Here is a 23,029-nt window from a genome sequence, read left to right as displayed (position 1 = left end):
GCCCAGAAGGTAGCGATATGCACGAATGCAAATCGCCAAAAACAAAAGAAGAAGAATATAAACGTGAAAGTGGAGATTAATAATTATAAAGGACTTGATATACATTCCTATTGATCTGTTTCTCACCCACACTTCATATCACTTCTGAATGGATTTAACCACTGGAGTCTTATGAATGGATTTAACCACTGGAGTCTTATGAATTGATTTAACCACTGGAGTTGTGGAATTTTCATTTTTGGGTGAACTATCCCTTTAAGCTTGTTTTGCCCCGCCAATAAAGCCTTTTTGTTTTGCTCTGCATTTGAGTCCTCCTCCCTTCATCCGCATCTGACCCTTCCTTTAAGATCTCACTTTGAGTTGTTTCGGCAGAGTTGCGTGCATCTATAATTACCTGAAAATCAATTCAGCATAATTTGTAGATGGCTCAGTTTATCCATAGTTTACCAATAAAACGTGATGAGAACAACATCTTTCATTGCACTGAGGAGAACTGAAAATGACATAGCCAGTATAGACCAGCCTTCATTAATGTTTTATGAGAAACAAGGCTGGTGATATTTTTAATTCTGGGTAAGAACCAGGGACACTCAGTACCACTAAGATGTTCATGCATCTAAGAAATGCTTGTACCTTCAGAGAGATGTACAGGCTGTAAGGGAAAGGATGTGGAAAGTTTGTGTGGGTTTCAAAGGTGTTTGCGCACATTTGAGTGTGAGGAATGCTGCCAGACTGGCTGGTACACTCCGCTTTGAAAACTATGCATTCCCCTGGCCCTCCCACATCCCTCAGCAGGTTACCAGACCCAAGCTGCCGGCCGCCAGCCTCTCGTTTGTCTACCCAGCATTCCAGAGGAATTCTTGGCACCACATGACTGGCTTTTAGCTTTAGGGACAATACTCACACGTCTTAGAAGAACTATCAGATCTGTGTCAACACATAATGTGATAGTGACATCCTCACTATCACCATTCACTTTTATATAAAATGCATATAAATTAATTTTTTTTAAAATAAAAAATAATGAAAGTGACGATTGAGGCTCACATTCTGCCTAACATCTCCTTTTGTATTCCACGGAAGAAAGAAAGTTGTACAGGTTTAGAACAAAAAGTTTGTTGTTGTTGAGTAATTCATTTTTGGGATTGAGTAATTCATTTTCAAGACTGATCTGGGAAATAGAAGGATGTCCACAAGAGCATACCCTTTGGGCATTCCTGAACATCATTCTCTCTGTTTTTACTTCAAAGGCATGACACCTAAGGTGGTTGACTTTCTGGTCAGCTAGTTAATCATAAATTTCAACCTTCCCAGACCTGTATCATCAAAATTAGCCACAGGCCTTCCTTATGAAATCTGAGAGCTCAGGCTGGAATGTGAAACGTCACCTGGTCACCATGGTTACATGTCTGTATCAGCTGCTCTTTGTCCTAGTTTGAGAGAAGAGGGTGTTTTGTGTTGTTCTCTACATGTAAGTGGTTGAGAACAGGTGTCTGAGGAGAACAGTAATAATCTGTTTTATGCGTAGAAGTCACTTAACACTCTCTGACAACCAAAGTCAGAATGGGGAAAGAGAGATTAATGTGTGGATTTACATATGACTTTGAACTTTGACATTGGGAAAAACAAGTGTACAACATTTTTGTAGCAAAGTGGTCATCTTCAGTGTATGTGTGTTTAATCAAGTGCACATTATTTTCTAAGATAATTATTGATTCACACAAAGGCTATGCTCAACAGCTCTGGTGACATAAGAAGCAATAAAGTTCTGCCACCTAGTGGTCACAGTGTTTAATGTTTATACTTTTACAAAATGATAATAATAATATAATAATAATTTCCTTGAAAGTGCGCTCAGTACTCTCTTCCACATAACTGTGCAAATGAATAGTAGGATACTTTTGAAAAATATGTTTTAATCCTGTACACTCATATGCAGTCTTCATTCATATCAGTATCCTAATAAAAGCTGTTTTATTTACATGAAGCTGGTCAGCAAAAATATACCTTTAAAACAGCTACTTTGCAAAAAGATTTTAGACAGTGTAGCTTTTTGAAATAATAATAATAAAAAAGAACTTTGTTGCTTGACCACAAAGTAAACTACAGATAAACAAAAATTTGATCTGAAAAGGGAGGTTGCGAAAAGCAGATAACTGATAGTCACGGCATTTTAATTCCACTACACATAAATTAATATTTGTTAACAGAATAACAATGGCATTTATTTAAGTTACCTACATGTTTCAGAAATGTTATCTGTTCTTCTAATTGTCTGGAACTAAAAGGGCTTTGAAGACTCAAGGAGGGACTTTGTGGCACTCAGTAAACATTTACAGAACTTCAAATATTGAAAGTATTTTATTTCAACACTCATTATTCCCTGTAGTTTACAATTCAGATATTGCTAGTTGTACTAGAGATCAAATGGATCAAGATAACAGATAGAAATTAGCAAGAGAAATAAACCATATTATTTCCCTATATGCGCTTTACCATACTTCAGTAATTTCAAGACATGCGGATGAAATATGTGCTAGACAAAAGATTCTATCAGCATTTCTGCCACTTTGCGCAATGTTTCATTTGTAACAATTCATTATGAAGCTGAAACTGGTTGGGCAACTTTGCTTCTGAAATTTCTTCTGTTCCTGTGCTGTAGATAAAGAGTTCATTGTGACACATACACTCACTGAGCACTTTATTAGGAATAGGAACACTATGGTCCTAATAAAGTGCCCGATGTGGTCTTCTGCTGTTGTAGCTCATCCGCCTCAAGGTTCGGCATGTTGTGCATTCTGAGATGCTATTCTGCTCACTACAATTGTACAGAGTGGTTATCTGGGTTACTGTAGCCTTTCTGTCAGCTCGAACCAGTCTGGCCATTCTCTGTTGACCTCTCACATCAACAAGGCATTTCTTTCAGCAGAACTGCTGCTCACTGGATGTTTTTTGTTTTTGGCACCATTCTGAATAAACTCTAGAGACTGTTGTGCGTGAAAATCCCAGGAGATCAGCAGTTACAGAAATACTCAAACCAGCATGTCTGAAGCTCCTGACCCATATCTGCATGATTTTATGCATTGCACTGCTGCCACATGATTGGCTAATTAGATAATCACACAAATAAGAAGGTGTGCAGGTGTTCCTAATAAAGTGCTTAGTGAGTCTATTTCATACATGTATCTGTAAGATATACATCACTCATGTAAGTCATTCTGCAGAAATCTTCATATAACAGAAATCATATAACCTCGCTTCTGTTTCAGGAACTCCAGGAATGTGATCACAGTTATCCAGAGTTGTGAGAGATTCACAACCCAATTTGAACATTAATGTAATTTCACAGCTAATTCATCACCTTAAATTAATGTTATAATTAGCAGACTGAGCAGTTATTAAATTTAAAGTTATTTATGTGATTATCCTATCTTTTGGTGCTATTATTATCTGATGTGAAACAAATGTAACAATGTCTACCTATTTTCTAAAAAGACTCTGATTGTCTGGCTAGTATCATAAAGGCCTCAAAGCTAGAGGAAGCTAGGCTGAAGGACAAAGGCAGAATCTGATCATCAGCTGTGCTGGTCTGAATGTACCAGGATACACATGTTAGTGGAAGTGTATACGATTAATGCGGTGGGACAAGTGCTCATTGCAACTACATTGGGGTCCAAAAGTCGGAGACAACATGGAAATATGGATTTTTTTCTTTATTTAAACTTGGGAATAAACATTACAAAATTAAAAAAAGTATAATATATATTTTTTATTTTTTTAAGATCACATTATTGCATTATAACGCCTTTGTATGTAAGTTAAGATTTCCATACTTACATTGAAGCACACAAGATGCTCTTTGGAACATTATCAAATCATTCTGGGATAACATTAACATGGATCTTTCCTCTTTGTCTGTCTGTGGTAATGTTTGTGGTTATATCTGAAGAACACTTTTATGCAGTAAATAAAACAGTTCCCCTTTAGGTAGAATTTTTTTACAGAGGTTCATAGTATGTAATAAGCAGTGTATGTGTGTTGAATCAACTGTTCGTTATTTTTAAAGAAATTCAATTTTTTTTTCTTTGTTTTTTATTTTTTTATTTTTTTATTTTTTTTACTTAACAATACTGGTGATGTATGAAACCATTCAGTTCTGCAATCTTGTGGCCATAATGTCTCATGATTTTACTTCTGTTATACTCTGTTATATATATTGTTTTCACATTGTAAAAATGTTTTTTTAGTTTAAAAAACTAAATACATAATTTGAATCATTGTACCTTTGTTGTAGGTCATAAATCAATCAAACAGAAACATAATTCAAATCTGAAAAGGATGTGTTGAGAAAAGCAGATAACTGAGTCATGAACATACTGTATATTAATGTATGTTAACAGAATAACAATGACATTACACATATGATGCTTGGATGTTTTATAAATGTTAACCTTTTTTCTTATTTGCAAGCTGCATTCCTCGTTTGCAAGCAGTAAAGTGCTTTGCACAAAAACACCAGCTGAGTGAATAAATGTAAATGTTCTCTCTCTCTCTCTCTCTCTCTCTCTCTCGCTCTCTCTCTCTCTCTCTCTCTCTCTCTCTCTCCCTCCCTCTCTCTCTCTCTCTCTCTCTCTCTCTCTCTCTCTCTCTCTCTCTCCCTCTCCCTCTCTCTCTGTGTGTGTCTAGAAAGAAAAAGTGTTTTTAGCCTGGCAGGCACTTAACGACCAAAACGGTGGCACACTGCAAGCATCAACAGACCTTCAAAGAGTTAAAAAACTGATTTCCTCATAACAACTGATTACTCCCACACATGCAATACATACACATTCATACAGTACTTGTAAATGCATTCCATTGTACACAGGGTGTAGTGACAGGTCACGGACTGAGCCTCTGACTGAAAATGGCATCTAGTATATGTGAGAGTGTTCTGGTGACTGGGTCAAACCGGGGAATTGGACTTGAGTTGGTTCGCCAGTTGGTTGATTCACCCTCACCTCCAGGTCAGATCTTTGCTGGTTGTAGAGACCCAAATGGATCAAGGGCACAAGTAAGAGAGCACAGAGAGAGAAAAACCTGTAAAAACCATATATTTTCATGATTTTCTTAAACCTTTTAACAAAAAGTCTTGTTTTGATTTGATTACATATTTCAGCAAATTCATTAAATGCCTATACACTTTGTGCTATACAAATAAGATCTTATCGTCATTTGTGGCACCTTTTAGTTTTACAAAGACAGAACAGATGAGTCATTGTGACACTGAAACTAGATGGACGACTCTTCTTTTGTTGTTCTTGTGCTTTAGATAAAGGGTGCATTGAGACACATCATGTGTCTGAAGGATGTGTTACTCAGTATCAGCTTATAAAGATATACAGAATATCTATATAATCTTCTGAATAACACAACCAACCGCTTCTTTTTCAGGAACTCCAAGAACTAGCTAAAAAACACCAGGATGTGGTCACAGTTGTTCAACTTGGTAAGAAATGTATGACCAAATAAGGACATTAATTCAGTTACATGGCTGATTAATTAATTAGTGTTATAATTAGCAGAAGTATCAGTTAAATAATTTAATATGATTTATGTGACTACCATATATTTTGATGTTGTTATTAACTTATATTAACCCTTGTGTTGTGTTCGTATGTGCTAACACCTTTTGTGTTCCCGGTCAAAAATAACCGGCCCACTAACATTGTTAATAAATCTCTTATACTGCATATATTATCCCAAGATATTACATTAGATCTTTTTGTCATCTTCTTTTTTTAGTAATTATGACAGGTTTTGTACTTCATTTTTAAACATATTTAAATATATATACAGTATATATATATTTACTGATAGAAGGATCAATTGAACTGAGCATTGTGGGGGGCACTCCCTGCAGGAAAAATTTAAAATATATTAATAAAACTAATTATGTAATAAATTAATAACCACTTGCTAGATCTATACAAATAGGTGTCATTTTAAAGCTTAGAATCTGGACTTTACAATGCATATAACTCATCCTACCAATTCTTAAATAATGCTTTTTAATTTGCCATTTTGTTATCACAACAATTATATTCAGAGCTGGTAAAAACATAAAATAGATGAGATTGCCATATGTTATCTATCATTGAAAAGGTCTCAAGGAGCAAATTTGTTTCACTCAGAGGCCAAACTGCAGTGAGTATTAGTGTATGAAATACCCACTGACACACATAAATATAATAAACAGGAGTGTCTTTTTGTCATGTTTTTCCTTATTACTTCCTGAAACATTCATATAACATAGATAATGACATATCGCAACATACAGCAGACTATCTCCATTCAAACGAGCCCAAACATAACATTATATGATAAGATCTTGAAATATTTCTTAAAGAGTGTAAATGGAAAGATGATGCACAAAAGGGCATGTTGTGTGTGTGTGTGTGTGCATGTGTGTGTGTGTGTGTGTGTGTGTGTGTGTGAGAGTGAGAGAGAGAGAGAGAGAGAGAGAGAGAGAGAGTATGTGCACATGTCCAAGGACTTTGTGTGCACATATCCACATATGTGCTCATCTAAAGGATTGGGATGCTCCTGAACACTTAATATTTCTGTGTTTTGTAGTCTAATCCATTTATTTCCAATGGCTGTTCACTTTAGATCAGGAACACTACAGGTAAAATAAAACCAATACAATTTTATGAAAATTATCTAAAAAAAACAAATTGTGTGTTCAGATACCCTCTGTGAATAAAATTTTTTATTCCAGCTGGATGAAATAAACTACAATTTTCAGGAAAAAAAGCTGATTACCCCCGTAATCAGTCAGTTTTTATAGAAACATTATACAAGAGTTAAACATACAGTATGTAATGTTTTTCTCCCTAATTTCTCAAAAGACACTGATTGTCCGACTAGTATAACAAAGGCCTCAGAGTTGATGAAAGCCAAGCTTAAAGAGAAAGGCCTGAATCTTATCATCAACAATGCTGGTGTGAACATCCCAGGATCCTTAGCGGAGACAGGAAAAAAGGAGATGGTGGAAGTGTATACAACTAATGTTGTAGGACCAATGCTCATTGCAAAGGTACCTTCAAGACACCTCCATAATATTCTTGTAAACGTGTGTTGTAACAGTTTCCTGATAAATGACACAAATACATTTGCAGGAATTCCATCCCCTCCTGTGCAAGGCTGCAGCTCAGTTTCCACATCAGACAGGCTTGTCTTGCAGTAGATCAGCTATCATCAATGTCTCCACACTGATGTCTTCCATCGCCATATGTCGTGATAATTTCTCCAGAGCTCCAATGTACTCCTATCGGATCAGCAAGGTAAAACTATTTTTCTGAAATCTCTCAGCTATCTATAATTGTCACTGTGTGTGTATTTGGTGTAAAGAAAACGTTGTGAAAGTTGGAATTGTACTGACTGTTCCTTCATTGTACTTCAGGCTGCCCTGAACATGTTAACCTGCTGCTTGGCAGAAGATTTTAGAAAAGATAGCATACTAGTTATGGCTCTGCATCCAGGATGGGTCCAAACAGAGATGGGAGGCCCACAGGTAATACAGAGCCTAAAGTAGGACTTTTCCTTTTATGTTTGCAAACAATGGCTAGTTTTTAGAATATTGTTGGTCGTACACAGAAAAAAAAAAAAAAACTGAAGTGAAGTTTACTTAAATAACCTAGGAAGCAGTTTCCAAGCAGAAATTGCTAGTTAATTTAAAGGGGCATTCAGTAGTTCTCTAGCTAGCATTAGCATTGCTCTTCTTTGTGTACTTTAAGTACCGACATGACAGTGGTGTTAGCAGTACTGTCATCTATCGATGTGGATAAGCATGATAGTCTCTGTCGCCCCCGCCAGCTTTGGAATATAATTTGCATCTGCAAAATGTCAGAGTTTGAGGTAATTTCTAAAGTTATTTATTACTACTATAATATAATTGCTTTGCCTAAAAACAAACGTCAGAATTCAAGCGAACAGACTTCTACAGTTAAGGACAGATTATTATTGTCCCTCATATCAATAATCTTTGGAGACTGTCTACATTTCACGTTATTTCTAAAGACAGTTATTATATTTATTAGAGAACTGCTTAGCATGAAATAAACCTCAATTATCTAGCGATACAGAATGTTATGGTAAAGGATAGATTACAGTTGTTTTTGATGATCAAATTTAGCATGTCCATGAATACTGTATTTGAAGAACTCGTTTTTGTTTCCAAGCAAACCAACGTCATGGTTTACTCAAAATCCACAACAATCATTGTGCCAAGCCACTAAACGAATGAAGATGTATGCCATTTCATAGAGGTGGAAATAGATGGGCCCTTACTATAGCTGTGATAACAAAGGAAATAAAATGACACATTGTTTTCCGGTTGCGCTTGTAAACACCGCTGAAAACTGTCCATTACTAACATACGTTGACTACACATGTAATTTTAAAAAGTTTGAGGGAAACTTGTATGAGTTTTCTGCAAATTCCACTGATACTATTTTAGAGAGTGGTCTAAACAATTAATAATGTCTTACCTGTCCAACAAAAAAGAAGCAACATTGGCATCACTACTCCGCCATCAAATCTTTCCACCTTGTGTATGCCATACCGATGTTTACTCTAGTTTTTTGCCTTTGCCGGTCTTTCTGTTTTCTTGCTTCTGATATTTTTCCCTTCTTTGGCTGTACAGCTACTGAATCTCCTGTTGTCTCTGCTGCTAAAGCATGATAATAAGTATGCTCCATTGTATTCTTTTGCTCTTTGCATCACCAAACAATACTGCGCTAAGCATAGCCAACTGAATCTACATAGGCGGCAGCCAATGAGCGTGAGGATTTTCTTCTTCGATGTTTAATGAAACACAGCAGGCCATGTCATTTCAACATGGCGAAACACACTGAAGGGGTGAGCTACACCATGTATAATAAAAACACTTTTTATAGAAAACTATTATGAGCACAGTCTTCATCTCATGTGAGTGTACACCATTCAGATCACTCTTCACAGAAACACAATTCATTTGTTAATGTGTAAAACTTTTTAAATTGCAAATTACTGAATGTACCTTTTACAGACCATATTTTCAAGTAAATGCTACACACAGTTCTTGGTGGCTTTAATAGAAATGTACCATTCTTTAAAATTGATAAAAGCAGATACAGAGCTGCGCAAGCAGATCTGAACACTTGCACAAAACAGAATCAGAATCAGAATGAGCTTTAAAGCAAAAGCTTATGCGCCATACCTCCCGCCACCACCCCTGTAAAATCATCTTCCCTTCTTATCGTGGCTGCTAATGGTTCCACGGCAAGACAGAACAATAATAGGGAAAGAGGGCAACACTGCTGGGTGCCCCTATGCAGAGTAAAATAATCTGAAATTAATCCATTTGTTTGTACCACCACTACTGGGTGTCCATAAAGTAACTTAATCCATCCACTAAAAGTATTCCCGAACCCATGTATTTCCATAATCTTAAAAAGATAATCCCATTCTACCATATCAAATGCCTTTTCGTGTGTCAAGTGAGATGGCCGCGACCGGAGTCTGATCATTCGCCACTGACCACATAATATTGATGAAACACCTAATGTTATCAGAAGAGCTTTGGCCCCAAACCTGATCTATATGTATAAGGGATGAAAGCCAGAGTTTTTGACAATATTTTTTACATCTAGTTGGATCAGGGAAATTGGACGGTAACTCTTACACTCACTTGGAGCTTTGTCCTTATTAAGAATCAGACTGATCCGGGCTTGTGTCATAGTTGGCGGAAGCTTTCCATCCTTTAATGATTCCGTATAAATTTCTAACAAAAGTGGAGCCAAATCTGTAGCATAAGATCTAAAAAATTCAGCGGCAAAACCATCTGGCCCCGGAGCCTTGCCTGTAGGTTATCACAGAATCAAGATAATTTTTTTGCTCATTCATCAATTTAGGGAGATCTTATGGTTCCACAAAGTTTCTAAAGTCTTCATCAGTAGATGAAGACGTGGAACTATAGAGATCAAGATAGAATTCTTTAAAAGCATTATTAATATCAATGGCCAGGGTTAGGGAGTAACGAAATATATGTAACAGGAATACATATTTAAAATACAAAATATAAGTAACTGTATTCCACTACAGTTACAATTTAAATCAATGGTATTTAGAATACAGTTACATTCAAAAAGTATTTTGATTACTGAAGAGATTACTTTGCATTTTATTGTCATTTGTTTCATTTAATATTTAGTCCTTTCAGATGGAAAAATGTATACATATAAATGATGCGATCCAAAGTGCATTTGAACAACGGTGAAACACAGGGAATGGTAGAAAAAACTCTATATGCTTTATATATCTAGCCAAAAGCTTCCCTGCTTTGTCCCCCAACTTAAAATATGACTGTCTTACCCTGAATAGCCAAAACTCCACCTTCCGTGACAAAATAGTATTATATCTGTATTTCAATCGGGTCAATTCTCTGAGGCCATCTGAAGACATTCGGCACTTCAGCTCTTTTAATATTCCCTTCCAACTCCACGATTTCCCGTGCTTTGGATTTTTTTGATGAATGAGGCATACTGTATGATCCGACCCCTAAGAACCACCTTAAGTCCTCCTAAGCCACGCCCACAGAGGATACTGAGGACCAGTTGGTCTCCATATAGACATTGATTTCAGCCTTTAGCATTTGTTGGAATTCAGGATTTTGCTAAAGTGATACATTATAAGTGCCAACTATATGATTTCTTTTTCTCCATATGTGGCAACACCTTTAAACTCACCAGGGCATGATCTGAGACTAAAATGTTTCCAATTGAGCAATCAACAACAGATGATAATATATATATATATATATATATATATATATATATATATATATATATATATATATATATATATTTATATATATATATATTTATATATATATAAATCTATTCTAGAATTTATCTGTAAGACCGAGATTTTTACACATCCTATGTTGCTCGTCAATTTTACACGTCAATGTTGCTCTAGGGGGCTTACACACTTTTGCTTCACTATGCTCAAGGACTTAGTCCATTAAAAAATGTAAGTCTCCTCCCAATATTATATCATGAGTGGTGCCAGCAGCTTGGAACATCCCTTCAAGATCTATAAAAAAGCACTGATCATCAGCGTTAGGTGCGTAAATATTAGCCAAAATCAACCTTTGCCCCTGAATTTCTGCTAAAACAGTAATGAATCTTCCTAATTTATCTTTAATCTGTTTGAGAGATTTGAATTGTAGATGTTTACTTATCAATGTAATGACTCCCCTGCTCTTACTTGAGTCAGTACTAAAGAAAATATGTCCACCCCTTATTTTCCCAAATTTTTCAGCTTCCTGCGGGGAAAGATGCGTTTCTTGAAGAAACACTTTATCATATTTCTTATGTTTAAGAAAAGAAATAACCTTCCTTCTTTTTATGGGGTGCCCCAACCCATTCACATTCCACGTGGAGAGAGACAATCCACTCATATTAACTTTTGACATTTTGACATATTAGAAAATATAGACTGTGTGTCAAAAATGACTCAATTACTCAAGATGGCGCCGAGTATGGCTGCTGCGTTGCGAGCTCCAACACAACATAGTAGTGTTTTGTTTGTTTTGTTCACAATTCTTATGTTTTTTGTCATGGATGTTGTCTGCCTTATTGTCTATGACAGACAAACACTTTTGGACATTGGTTCAGCAATTTCACACCGTAAACCGGACTTCAAATTTCTCAATGCCGACCCGCTGTTTACAAACACGCAAGCGGAGCCCTTTGTCTGGGCAGCATGGCTGCGGAAACACAAAAGGAAAAGGGGGAACAGAGCCGGCGTTCTCATCAGAGTAAGACACCATGAAAATTGACCCCCGCTACCCACTATTCTACTGGCAAATGTTCAGTCTCTGGATAACAAGCTCTGCGAGCTGAAAGCGCGGATCTTTTTTCAACGAGATACAAGGGACTGCTGCATTATCTGCCTTACGGAAACTTGGATGTCTGCGGAGATTCCAGACTCAGCCATTGAACCCACGGGGTTCTCTGTACACCGAGCGGACAGAGCGAAAGATCTCTCAGGTAAAATCAGAGGAGGTGGTGTATGTTTTATGATCAACAAATCCTGGTGTGATCAGAGGAACGTTCATTCTATCAAGTCTTTCTGCTCTCCTGATCTGGAATTTCTTATGCTTCTGTGTCGACCATTCTGGCTACCGAGGGAGTTTACAGTGGTCATTATCACAGCTGTGTACATTCCCCCACAAGCGACACAGACTGGGCAATCCAGGAACTGTATGGGAGTATAAGTGAGCAGGAAACCGCGCACCCTGAGGCCGCGTTCATTGTGACCGGGGACTTTAATAAAGCCAGTTTAAAATCAGTCGCACCAAAATACCACCAGCACATTAGTTTCAACACACGAGGGGACCGGGTTTTGGACCATTGCTACTCTCCCTTCCGGGATGGCTACAAATCCCTCCCCCGCCCACCATTTGGCAAATCGGACCACTCTTCCATTTTGCTTCTGCCCGCTTACAGGCAGAAATTGAAACAGGAAGCACCCACCCTCAGAACGATCCAGTGCTGGTCGGACCAATCAGATTCCATGCTACAAGACTGTTTTGATCACACGGACTGGGAGATGTTCTGGTCCGCCTCTGATGACGACATCGAGCTTTACGCTGATAGCGTAATGTGTTTCATCGAAAAGTGCGTGGAGGACGTGGTTCCCACCAGAACAATACGGATCTATCCGAATCAGAAACCATGGATAAATTACGATGTTCGCGTGGCACTTAATGTGCGGACCTCCGCTTTTAATTCCGGGAACGCAAAGGAGCATAAACAAGCCAGTTGTGCCCTCCGAAAAACTATCAGAACCGCAAAATGCCAGTACAGGAGAAAGATTGAAGGACAGTTTAACACCACCAACTCTAGAATCATGTGGCAGGGAATTAACATTATCACGGACTTTAAAGGGAATAAAATCTCCGCCATGAACACCTCTGCCTCTCTCCCGGATGAGCTAAATACTTTTTATTCTCGTTTTGAGGGAAATAACACCGCCCTCGCGGAGAGAGCTCTCGCGGCTGAAGCTACAGAGGTTAGTTCACTCTCTGTCTCTGTAGTGGATGTAACCCGATCCTTCCGACGGGTGAATATCCGCAAAGCCGCGGGCCCAGATGGCATTCCGGGCCGCGTCATCAGAGCGTGCGCGAACCAGCTGGCTGGTGTTTTTACGGACATTTTCAACCTTTCCATCTCTTTGTCTGTAGTCCCCACATGCTTTAAAACATCCAACATCCACTGTTCCAAAGCAATCAAAAATAACTTGCTTAAATGACTGGCGTCCTGTTGCTCTGACCCCCATCATCAGCAAATGCTTTGAGAGACTAATCAGAGATTACATCTGCTCTGTGCTGCCTCTCTCTCTTGACCCGTTGCAGTTTGCTTACCGCAACAACCACTCCACTGATGATGCCATTGCATCTACAATACACACTGCTCTCTCCCACCTGGAAAAAAGAACACTTATGTGAGAATGCTGTTTGTAGACTACAGCTCAGCATTCAACACCATAGTGCCCTCCAAGCTAGATGAGAAACTCCAGGCTCTAGGCTTAAACAGCTCGCTGTGCAGCTGGATCCTGGACTTCCTGTCAAGCAGACGCTAGGTGGTTAGAATAGGCAGCAACATCTCCTCATCACTGACCCTCAACACTGGAGCCCCGCAGGGCTGTGTTCTCAGCCCACTACTGTATTCCTTGTACACACATGACTGTGTGGCAACGCATAGCTCCAATGCCATCAAGTTTGCTGATGACACGATGGTGGTAGGTCTGATCACTGACAATGATGAAACAGCCTACAGAGAGGAGGTGCACACTCTGACACACTGGTGTCAGGAGCACAACCTCTCCCTCATTGTCAATAAGACAAAGGAGCTTGTGGTGGACTTCAGAAGAAAAGACAGAGAACACAGTCCCATCACCATCAATGGAGCACCAGTGGAGAGAGTCAGCAGCTTCAAGTTCCTGGGTGTCCACATCACTGAGGAACTCACATGGTCCATCCACACTGAAGTTGTTGTGAAGAAGGCTCATCAGCGCCTCTTCTTCCTGAGATGGCTGAGGAAGTTTGGAATGAACCGCCACATCGTCACATGGTTCTACACCTGCACTGTAGAGAGCATCCTGACTGGCTGCATCTCTGCCTGGTACGGCAATAGCACCGCCCACAACCGCAAAGCACTGCAAAGGGTGGTGCGAACTGCCAGACATATCATTGGAGGTGAGCTTCCCTCCCTCCAGGAAATATATACAAGGCGGTGTGTGAAAAAAGCTCGGAGGATCATCAGAGACTCCAGCCACCTGAGCCATGGGCTGTTCTCACTACTTCCATCAGGCAGGCGGTATCGCAGCATCAGGACCCGCACCAGCCAACTCCATGACAGCTTCTTCCCCCAAGCAATCAGACTTCTGAACTCTTGATCTCCCACGATCAAAATAAATCAGCACTGCACTTTATTACCCTTACTCTTATATCTCACACCGGACTGTCATAAATTATATTATTATTATATTATATTCTCTCTTAACAACTGACTATCAACCGACAGCCTGAATGTCAATACAGTACAATACTGTACATTCTATATATACTATATATACTTTTTTTATATATTTTTATTTTTTATTTTTATTGAATAATGTGTATCTATATAGTGCGTATTGTATACTGTACAGTGTATGTTATTATTTGTATATTGTTGAGTGTAATTATGTGTATATCATATGTTTAAATTGTGCTGTGTTAATTTGATGTTATTGTAAATTGGTACTGTCTCATCACTGTCACGACTGCTATGTTGATATATAACTGCACCCAAGAATTTCACACACCATTGCACTTGTGTATATGGCTGTGTGACAATAAAGTGATTTGATTTGATTTGATTTGAAAATAAAATTATAAAGACCACATTCCACATTGGTGCAACAGTCAACCCCCGAACTTTCCCCAGAACAAAAACAAAAAAACAGAAAATATAAAAACGTGCCCATTAACCCCGCGCACGACAGCGGCAATCAGCGTCCATCCCTCTAAACACAAACCGTCCATGTATGCCTACGAGAGCCCCTGCGACAACTTTGCCGTTGAATTGCTCAAGTCCGGTGTTTCTATACAAAAATGTATAAAACAGAATTACACAACAGAAATAATCTATAAAACAAACTCCAGCCAATAGGTGAGATAAACACAAGGAACATGTAGATTCATCCACATAACTGTCCCGAAGGCGTGTTCCTCCACAAAACAAACTCCAGCCTCTAGCGGAACCAGCACACACACAAAAAAATAAATATATATATAAAAATGGGCCATTCAGTTTCCTCGGACAGTCAAACGAATGTTTAGTGAGCCGGCCAATTCGGCCGTTACCTGAGTGGAATAGATGCCCTAATCACTCTAATGATTTGCAAGAAATATTCCACTAGGAGGCATAAGTACAAAGAACATGCAGATACCTCCACAAACTTTCCCTAAGGAGTGTTACTTCACAAAACAACTCCAGCCAATAGGCGGAACCAACACAAAAAGAAAAAAGAAGGCACTCAGCTTCCTCGGACAGTCAAGTGAATGTTCAGTGAGTCAGGTCCACTCGGCTGTATCAAGAGCATCACACAATAACTTACTCATTCCATTGACTTTATGAAGGACAATGCTTGTTGTGGGCATGTAAATGTTTTGTGGCCATCCTTAGTATCTATTCTCAATTTGGCCAGGAACATCAGTGCAAAAGCAACCTTCCGTTGATGTAAGAGTTTCTTGCATTCCTTGAATCGATCACATTTCTCTCTTGTCGAATTCGCAAAGTCTGGGGACAAGAAAATGCTGTGGTTCTTCCAAGAAAGCCTTCTTTTACTCCTCGCCTTGCGTAACACGAGATCTTTATCGGATGATCTCAGAAATGTAGCTAGAATTGATCAGGGCCTCTCTCCTTCAGTGGATCTCCGAGCCGGGACCCTGTGAGCTCACTCGATTTCCAGCTTATGGCCTGATATGTCGAGCAGACTCGGGAAGAGCTTGTCTAGGAATTTCACCATAACTCGGCCTTCTTCGTTCTAAGGAATTCCAAAAATTAGGATGTTGTTTTGCCAATTATGATTCTCAAGGTCTTCCAATTTTTCCCAAACGCGTTGCAAGTCTATCTTGGTCACTAGCGGATTAGTAGCTGATTCATATTCATTTCTCGACATCCCCCATTCTTGTGACCAACTCAGAGAATTTTGTCTCCATGGCAGTGATCGATCGACATATTACAGCAAAATCCTCCAAGTCCGCAACGACCTTCGCCAGCATTGCCGACATGCTCGACATTTGACGCTGAATCTCTCCCACCGCACTGTCTAAATTGAGTCCCTGGTCTGCGGCCCTGTCAGGGGTGTCAGCTTGAGCACGTAAGTGTCTTTTAATGTCTCCAGAGCCCAGGGGCCTAGGTAGCTCAGTGGTAAAATACACTGGCTACCACCCCTGGAGTTCGCTAGTTCAAATCCCAGGGCGTGCTGAGTGACTCCAGCCAGGTCTCCTAAGCAACCAAATTGGCCTGGTTGCTAGGGTGGGTAGAGTCACTTGGGGTAACCTCCTCGTGGTCGCTATAATGTGGTTCATTCTCGGTGGGGCGTGTGGTGAGTTGAGCATGGTTGCCGTGGTGGATGGCATGAAGCCTCCACAAGCGCTATGTCTCCGTGGCAATGCGCTCAACAAGCCACATGGTAAGATGCATGGGTTGATGGTCTCAGACGCGGAGGCAACTGGGATTCATCCTCCGCCACCCAGATTGAGGTGAATCACTACATGACCACGAGGACTTAAAAGCGCACTGGGAACTGGGCATTCCAAATTGGGTGAAAAAGGAAAAAAAAAAAAAAATGGATTTTGAATTCTTTGACATATTGTCTTCATAGAACAGTTATGGATCAGGGTGTATCGAATCTCACCGGTTTATGATACAAAAAGTATTAAAAACTAGCAAAGTGCACAGAGCTCACCATTCACACATCCGACCCTTGCATGGTGCCACGCAACTCCCAATTACCACTTTTTTCAGAGTATATCATAATTTAGTTTTTTCATATTTAAAGATTCAAGTCAAGGTCAAGTGGTTTGAACATCTTGAGTAATATTTACAAGATTTTACATGATTAAGATTGAACATCTGGTTCTGGACCAAGGGTAAAACAATAAAATATACAGTATATACTGTATAAAATGCATTTAAAATGTTTTAATAAGAACAGTTTTAATGTGACCTTCATATAAAATTTGAAACCAGTGCTCATAGTTAAAGGTGCACTCAGTAACTTTTGTCTTTGGGTCATTTTGGACTTACACTGACACCTAGCGACTTGGATGCAGCATCATTTAAAATCTTTTTAGTTTTCAGTTTCAGATGCCATTGTAGAAATGTAGCATTCAAATCGGGGTGACACTATGCGAAGGATGGTCGCTTAAAGGCGAGCTCCACTTAAACTTTGGTACAATTATGCTTTAAAGCAATATTAACTGGTGAGAACAGTAATAGTTTTGTTTGTTAAATTGTGCGGGGAGGGCAGGATGTTGAAAATTTAGATATCGTCGGCCTGTGGGGACATTAAAAAGTACTTACAGAAAAAGCACTTAGCTTCATGAAGTAGGTTGGGATGGCGAAACTTTCCACCCTGATAACAAGAATGGACGATCTTGAAAAACTGGTTGAGTTGAAATTGAACGCGCCCACAGAATTTTAGGTCAGCTTCCCGGGGTGGGTGACACTATCTATCCTGGCAAGATTCTTGCAGTCAGCTGACAGAGACTTTGTTCTACGAGCGGCAAGAAATAAAGGCAAGTTGTGCTGGGAGAACCACAACATCATGGTTTTTCCAGACTTTGCTAGATCGGATTCAAAGACAGTCAAACAATTTTGTTTCATTTTTTTTATTTTTTCTCTTTCTCCCTTTATTGACTTATTGTTGAGTTAATTTGTTAATTCTGTGGGTTCGATGTGATTATTTACTGGGGCTTATTTTATGGAATACATTTTTGTGCAATTTAATGGCACGGTTTATGTAAAAAAAACAACAACAAAACAACAAAACAAAACAAGAAAAAAAAAACACCAGACTTGAGCAATCTGGTAGCAATAGTGTTGCTGAAAATTTCATGAGTGTGCATGGACCGTCAGATTTCCGAGGGGATGGATGTCAGTTGGGACTTTTGTGGTTGAAGCGCATTTTATTTTATTTTTTCTGTTCTGTGGGTTATTCAGGATTTGATTGTTATATCAATATTGGAAAGTGGTCTATATAATTTTGCCTTGAGTACACAAATTATCATTACATGTCAATATGTCACATTTTAATATAAGTAAAATGTTTCCCTCCACGTGGAATGTTAATGGGCTGGGGTACTCTCTAAAAAGAAGGAAGGATGTATCATTCCTTAAGCTTAAAAAATATGATATGGTGTTCCTTCAAGAAACACACCTTTCATCATAGGAAGCTGAAAAGCTTGGTAGGGCATGAGGTGGGCATATGTTTTGCAGTGCTGTTACGAGTAAAAGCAGGGGAGTCATCACATTGATAAGTTAGCATTTACAATTTAATTGTCTCAAAGAGATTAAAGATAATTTAGGAAGAGTCATTATTGTTTTGGCTAAAATACAGGGGCAAAACCTTATTTTGGCTAATATTTATGCACCCAACGCTGATGATCAAAACTTTTTTATAGATCTTGAGGGGAAGCTACAAGCCACTGGGATCCTTCATGATATGGATTTTGGTGGAGACTTTAATCTTTTCATGGATCCAGTCCTTGATCATAGTGATGCAAAAGTGTGTAGACCCTTTAGAGCAATGCTGACACCTCAGAGGATGTGTTAAAATCTTGGTCTTACAGACATTTGGAGACTTCTGAATCCATCTGGGAGGGACTACACCTTTTTTTCATCAGTTCATGAGATTTACTCTAGATTTATTCAAAAGATTTATTTCTAAGTTCCATCTACCACTGTCTGCTCAATTGGGAACATTTTAGTTTCAGATCATGCTTTGGTGTATTTAGAGATGTTGCTACATATAGAGAAAAGAAAATCATACAGATGGTGCTTTAATACATCCCTTCTACAAGACCCTGAATTTCAACAAATGTTAAAGACAGAAGTTAATGTTTATGTAGAAACCAACTGGTCCTCAGTGTCCTCTGTGTGCATGGCATGGGAGGTGCTTAAGGCAGTTCTTAGAGGGTGGATATTACAACATGCCTCATTCATTAAAAAAGATCAAAGCACAGAATTCATAGAATTGGAAAAGAGTATTAAAAGTGCTGAAACAGAGCTGAAGCACAGAATGGTCTTAGAGAGTTGACCCAGCTAAAATATAGGTACAATACTATTCTGTCACAGAAGGTTGAGTTTTGATTATTCAGGGCAAGACAGACATATTTTGAGTCGGGGGACAAAGCAGGGAAACTGCTTGCCAGATACATAAAACAGAGAGAGTTTTTTTTTTCCACCATTAATTCAGTGAGGTCTTCTGGAGGCATTATATTTACATCTGCCTCAGATATTAATAAAGCCTTTAAAGAATTCTATTTCGATCTTTATCTTCATCTACTGATTATGATATTAGCAACTTTGTAGAGCTATTAGCACTTTTTAAATTGACGAGTGATAAAAAAAAATATCTCTTGACTCAGATATTACTTTGGAGGAGCTTGTTGAGGTAATTAAAGCCTTGTCAACAGGTAAGGCACCGGGGCCAGATGGTTTTTCCGCAGAATTTTTTAGATCTTATGTCACAGAACTGGCTCCACTTATGTTGGAAGTTTACACAGAGTCATTAAAGAAATGTGAATTTCCGCCAACCATGACGCAAGCCCTGATCAGTCTCATTCTTAAAAAAGATAAGGACCCAAATTAATGTAAAAGTTATCATCCAATTTCCCTGATCCAGTTAGATGTAAAAAATATTGTCTAAAATTCTGGCTAATCGAAGTAGTTACATCTATTATACATACACTGTAAAAATTTCCGTAATTTGAACGGTAAAAGACTGTAAAAATGCGACAGTCAAAAACCCTTAATTGGTAAACGTGTAGTTACCTTAAAATATACGGTACAAAATTTTTATATATTTAAAAAGACAATAAATGTAGTTTTGCTGAAAAATGTTGTAAAAATTAAATTTAGATGTAAAAAGTCTGATTTTCCCATATAATTAATGGTAAACATTTATATCATGTTTAACAAGAGAGTATGTGTACTTTTTATGGTAAATTATTTATCTACGGTAATTGTTATTAACAATAATCATGAGTTCCCAGAATTCGCTGCATGACCCATTACATTTAATTATATTTTATGGGAATAGTTATATTTCTACTTATTTTTAATATCAGCTATGTTCTTTGGGGTGTTCTGTATTATATTTGATGTAGTTTAGTTAATGTTCACTGCATTATTTAAATTTCACATGTGTCACCTTGATGATGTTAAGTGTTTGTGTGAGTGACACTGTCTCTACATGTTTACTGGTCATTGCTCCTGGAAGGACCACTGTTGGTGAACTTTATGTCATCATACCCTTCTGTAATTACTACAGTGATTAACAATACATTATAAAGTAAAAAGCAGATTTGTACAGTTTCAGAAGGTTAATATTAAGTGTATCATTTAATAACATAAATGGCGATAATGTACCGTAAAATGTGCAGGCATCAATATTACATCCTGTAAAGGCTGAAATGTGTTTACCGTATTTTTTACAGTGAATTTCTGGCAACCACAGCTGCCAATTTTTTACCGTAAATTTAACAGGATTTTTTTTTTTTTTACAGTGTACAGATCAAGTGGGTTTTATTCATGGTCGTAGTTCTTCTGATAATATTAGAAGTTTTATAAATATTATGTGGTCAGTAGTGAATGATCAGACCCCGATTGCTACCATCATACTTGATGCTGAGAAGGCAATTAATTGGGTGGAATGGGACTATCTTTTTGAAGATGTTGGAAATATACGGGTTTAGGAACACTTTTATTGGGTGGATTAAGTTACTTTATAAACAACCGTTAGCAGCAGTGCAAATGGATTAATTTCAGATTACTTTTCTCTTGGTAGGGGAACCCGGCAAGGCTGTCCTCTCTCCCCTTTATTGTTCTGTCTTGCCCAGGAAACTTTAGCAGCCACAATAAGAAAAGTGGATGATTTCCCTGGTGCTGTAGAAGATCTATGCCTATCCTCCACAAAAATTATTAATTCCTTCTCCAGATTTTCAGGATACAAGGTGAATTGGTCTAAATCGAAAGGGGGTTAAAGTTGATTCTTTAATCAATGAGTAAAAGTGTCAAATAATAGGACGTTTACTGAGATTAAGCGAGTATTATTCGGCTGGTCGTGTGATTTGAACACAGCAGCCCCCATGTGTGGACCCTCTCCATGTAGAATAAAACAGCTTATAAGGTTACTGTTATGACTGGAGTCTTCATTATAATGTTTGTGGTCATGATTTCCTAGATATTTTGCAAAATTACAATTCATGTCTTTAGGAGTTAAATTTTATTCAATGAGGAAAAAGTCACTGAGTGCACATTTTAAAAATAAATAAATAAATAAATAAATAAAAACACCCTTATATAAGTGAGTTCTCACATTCATCTCAATGCTTTTTTTCCTTTGTAATCCTTACTTTTTTGTAATTTTTCTCTGGTACCTACAGGCTCCCCTAACAACAGCTGAGAGTGTCACAGGTATGCTGAAAGTGATTGCAAGCCTCACAGATAAAGACAGTGGAACTCTTTTAGATTGGAAAGGCAATAACATCCCATGGTGATTGCTCAAGTCATCCGATGTTTCACATGTACTTCTACATTGTTGTTTTTCTATGTTATGTTATGTCTAAAGTATGTCTGAACATTTTTCTGTTGCAAATAAAACAGTTCCCCTAGCAAATGAGGTGAAATTCGATCACAGATGTTTGTAATACTGCAATGGTAAAAATGCATTTGCAGTCATCAATTTTGTGAAGATCTCATGAAAACAGGTTTCCTACTTCTGTGATTATAAAAACTGTTGTTGGTCATATTTGTATTTTAGACTTTCCAAAGTCAATAGGCTATCAGAAGATTAATGTTGAAATAGGAAAATTGTTCTTTTTGTATGCATATGTTTATTATAAAGTTATTTTATTGTCTTGTTTATATATAAAACACCGATTTTGACAATCAGATAATGGGTGCAGTGCGACCTCTAGTGTCAGGAGAGTATAAGCAATTTATCATTACAGCATGAGGAGCTTGGAGTGACAAGCATGATACGAGTTTTCCAACAAATCGATACCCTGTTGAGAAAACAAGTTATATATAGTAATTTCTAAGAAACAAATGTAGATTGACTAAAGCAATTCAACTGCTAGAAGACTCACAGATAATACCGTAGGTGAGCAAACACATGATGCTGAGATGCAGTGCACATCTCTTTAAAGGGATAGTTCACCCAAAAATGAAAATTCTCTCATCATTGACCCCGTTTACATGCACTTAAGAAAACGGTTTATTTCAGGGTTTTTGTAGAAAGCGGCGTTCTGAAACGTAATGTAAACGAGAACATGAGTTTTCTTATGCCACTTAAGGGATTATTTTCAGGATTTTAACCCTTTAAATGCAAGTTTGTTTACATAATGCCACTGTTGTTTTTTACACACACACACACACACACACACACACACACAAAAGTCTCAATACACACATACAAAACACACTCTGCCATCTATACCAACACACCCAGTTATAGCTGCATCATTTATTCAATTGGCCTGCAGTGCTTTATAATACAGAAAATAGGAAAAAAGCATGTATTTGCTCCATAGGCAAAACATGAGAAAAATGGCACCATATGGTGGAAATTATTAAATATTTAAATTTTTAAGCCAGGGCTCCAGAATGAAAGCATAATATCATAGAATTCATGATGTTATGATTTAATGGCACTGGGATCAATA

At 38.1% G+C, this 23,029-nt stretch overlaps 1 protein-coding gene across 1 annotated transcript; it reads left to right on the top strand.

Moving 5' to 3' along the window:
• The first annotated feature begins 4,845 nt into the window (after nt 1-4,845).
• On the top strand, nt 4,846-21,979 carry LOC127455969 (C-factor-like). The gene is made up of 6 exons (XM_051724198.1): nt 4,846-5,050; nt 5,431-5,485; nt 6,888-7,075; nt 7,158-7,322; nt 7,442-7,552; nt 21,749-21,979. The coding sequence occupies exons 1-6, from the start codon at nt 4,904-4,906 to the stop codon at nt 21,860-21,862; spliced, it is 780 nt and encodes a 259-aa protein (XP_051580158.1). The 5' UTR covers nt 4,846-4,903; the 3' UTR covers nt 21,863-21,979.
• Nucleotides 21,980-23,029: the final 1,050 nt, after the last annotated feature.

The sequence above is a fragment of the Myxocyprinus asiaticus genome, chromosome 18 (assembly GCF_019703515.2).
Source record: "Myxocyprinus asiaticus isolate MX2 ecotype Aquarium Trade chromosome 18, UBuf_Myxa_2, whole genome shotgun sequence".
Classification (NCBI taxonomy): domain Eukaryota; kingdom Metazoa; phylum Chordata; class Actinopteri; order Cypriniformes; family Catostomidae; genus Myxocyprinus; species Myxocyprinus asiaticus.
Note: the sequence above shows the minus strand (reverse complement) of the source record. Positions and strands in the feature narration are given on the sequence as shown.

Coding starts and splice junctions, on each gene's coding strand:
- LOC127455969 (XM_051724198.1), top strand. CDS start 4,904: ATGGCATCTAGTATATGTGAGAGTGTTCTGGTGACTGGGTCAAACCGG. Junction 5,486..6,887: donor GGTCACAGTTGTTCAACTTG/GTAAGAAATGTA, acceptor ATTTCTCAAAAG/ACACTGATTGTCCGACTAGT. Junction 7,076..7,157: donor GACCAATGCTCATTGCAAAG/GTACCTTCAAGA, acceptor ATACATTTGCAG/GAATTCCATCCCCTCCTGTG.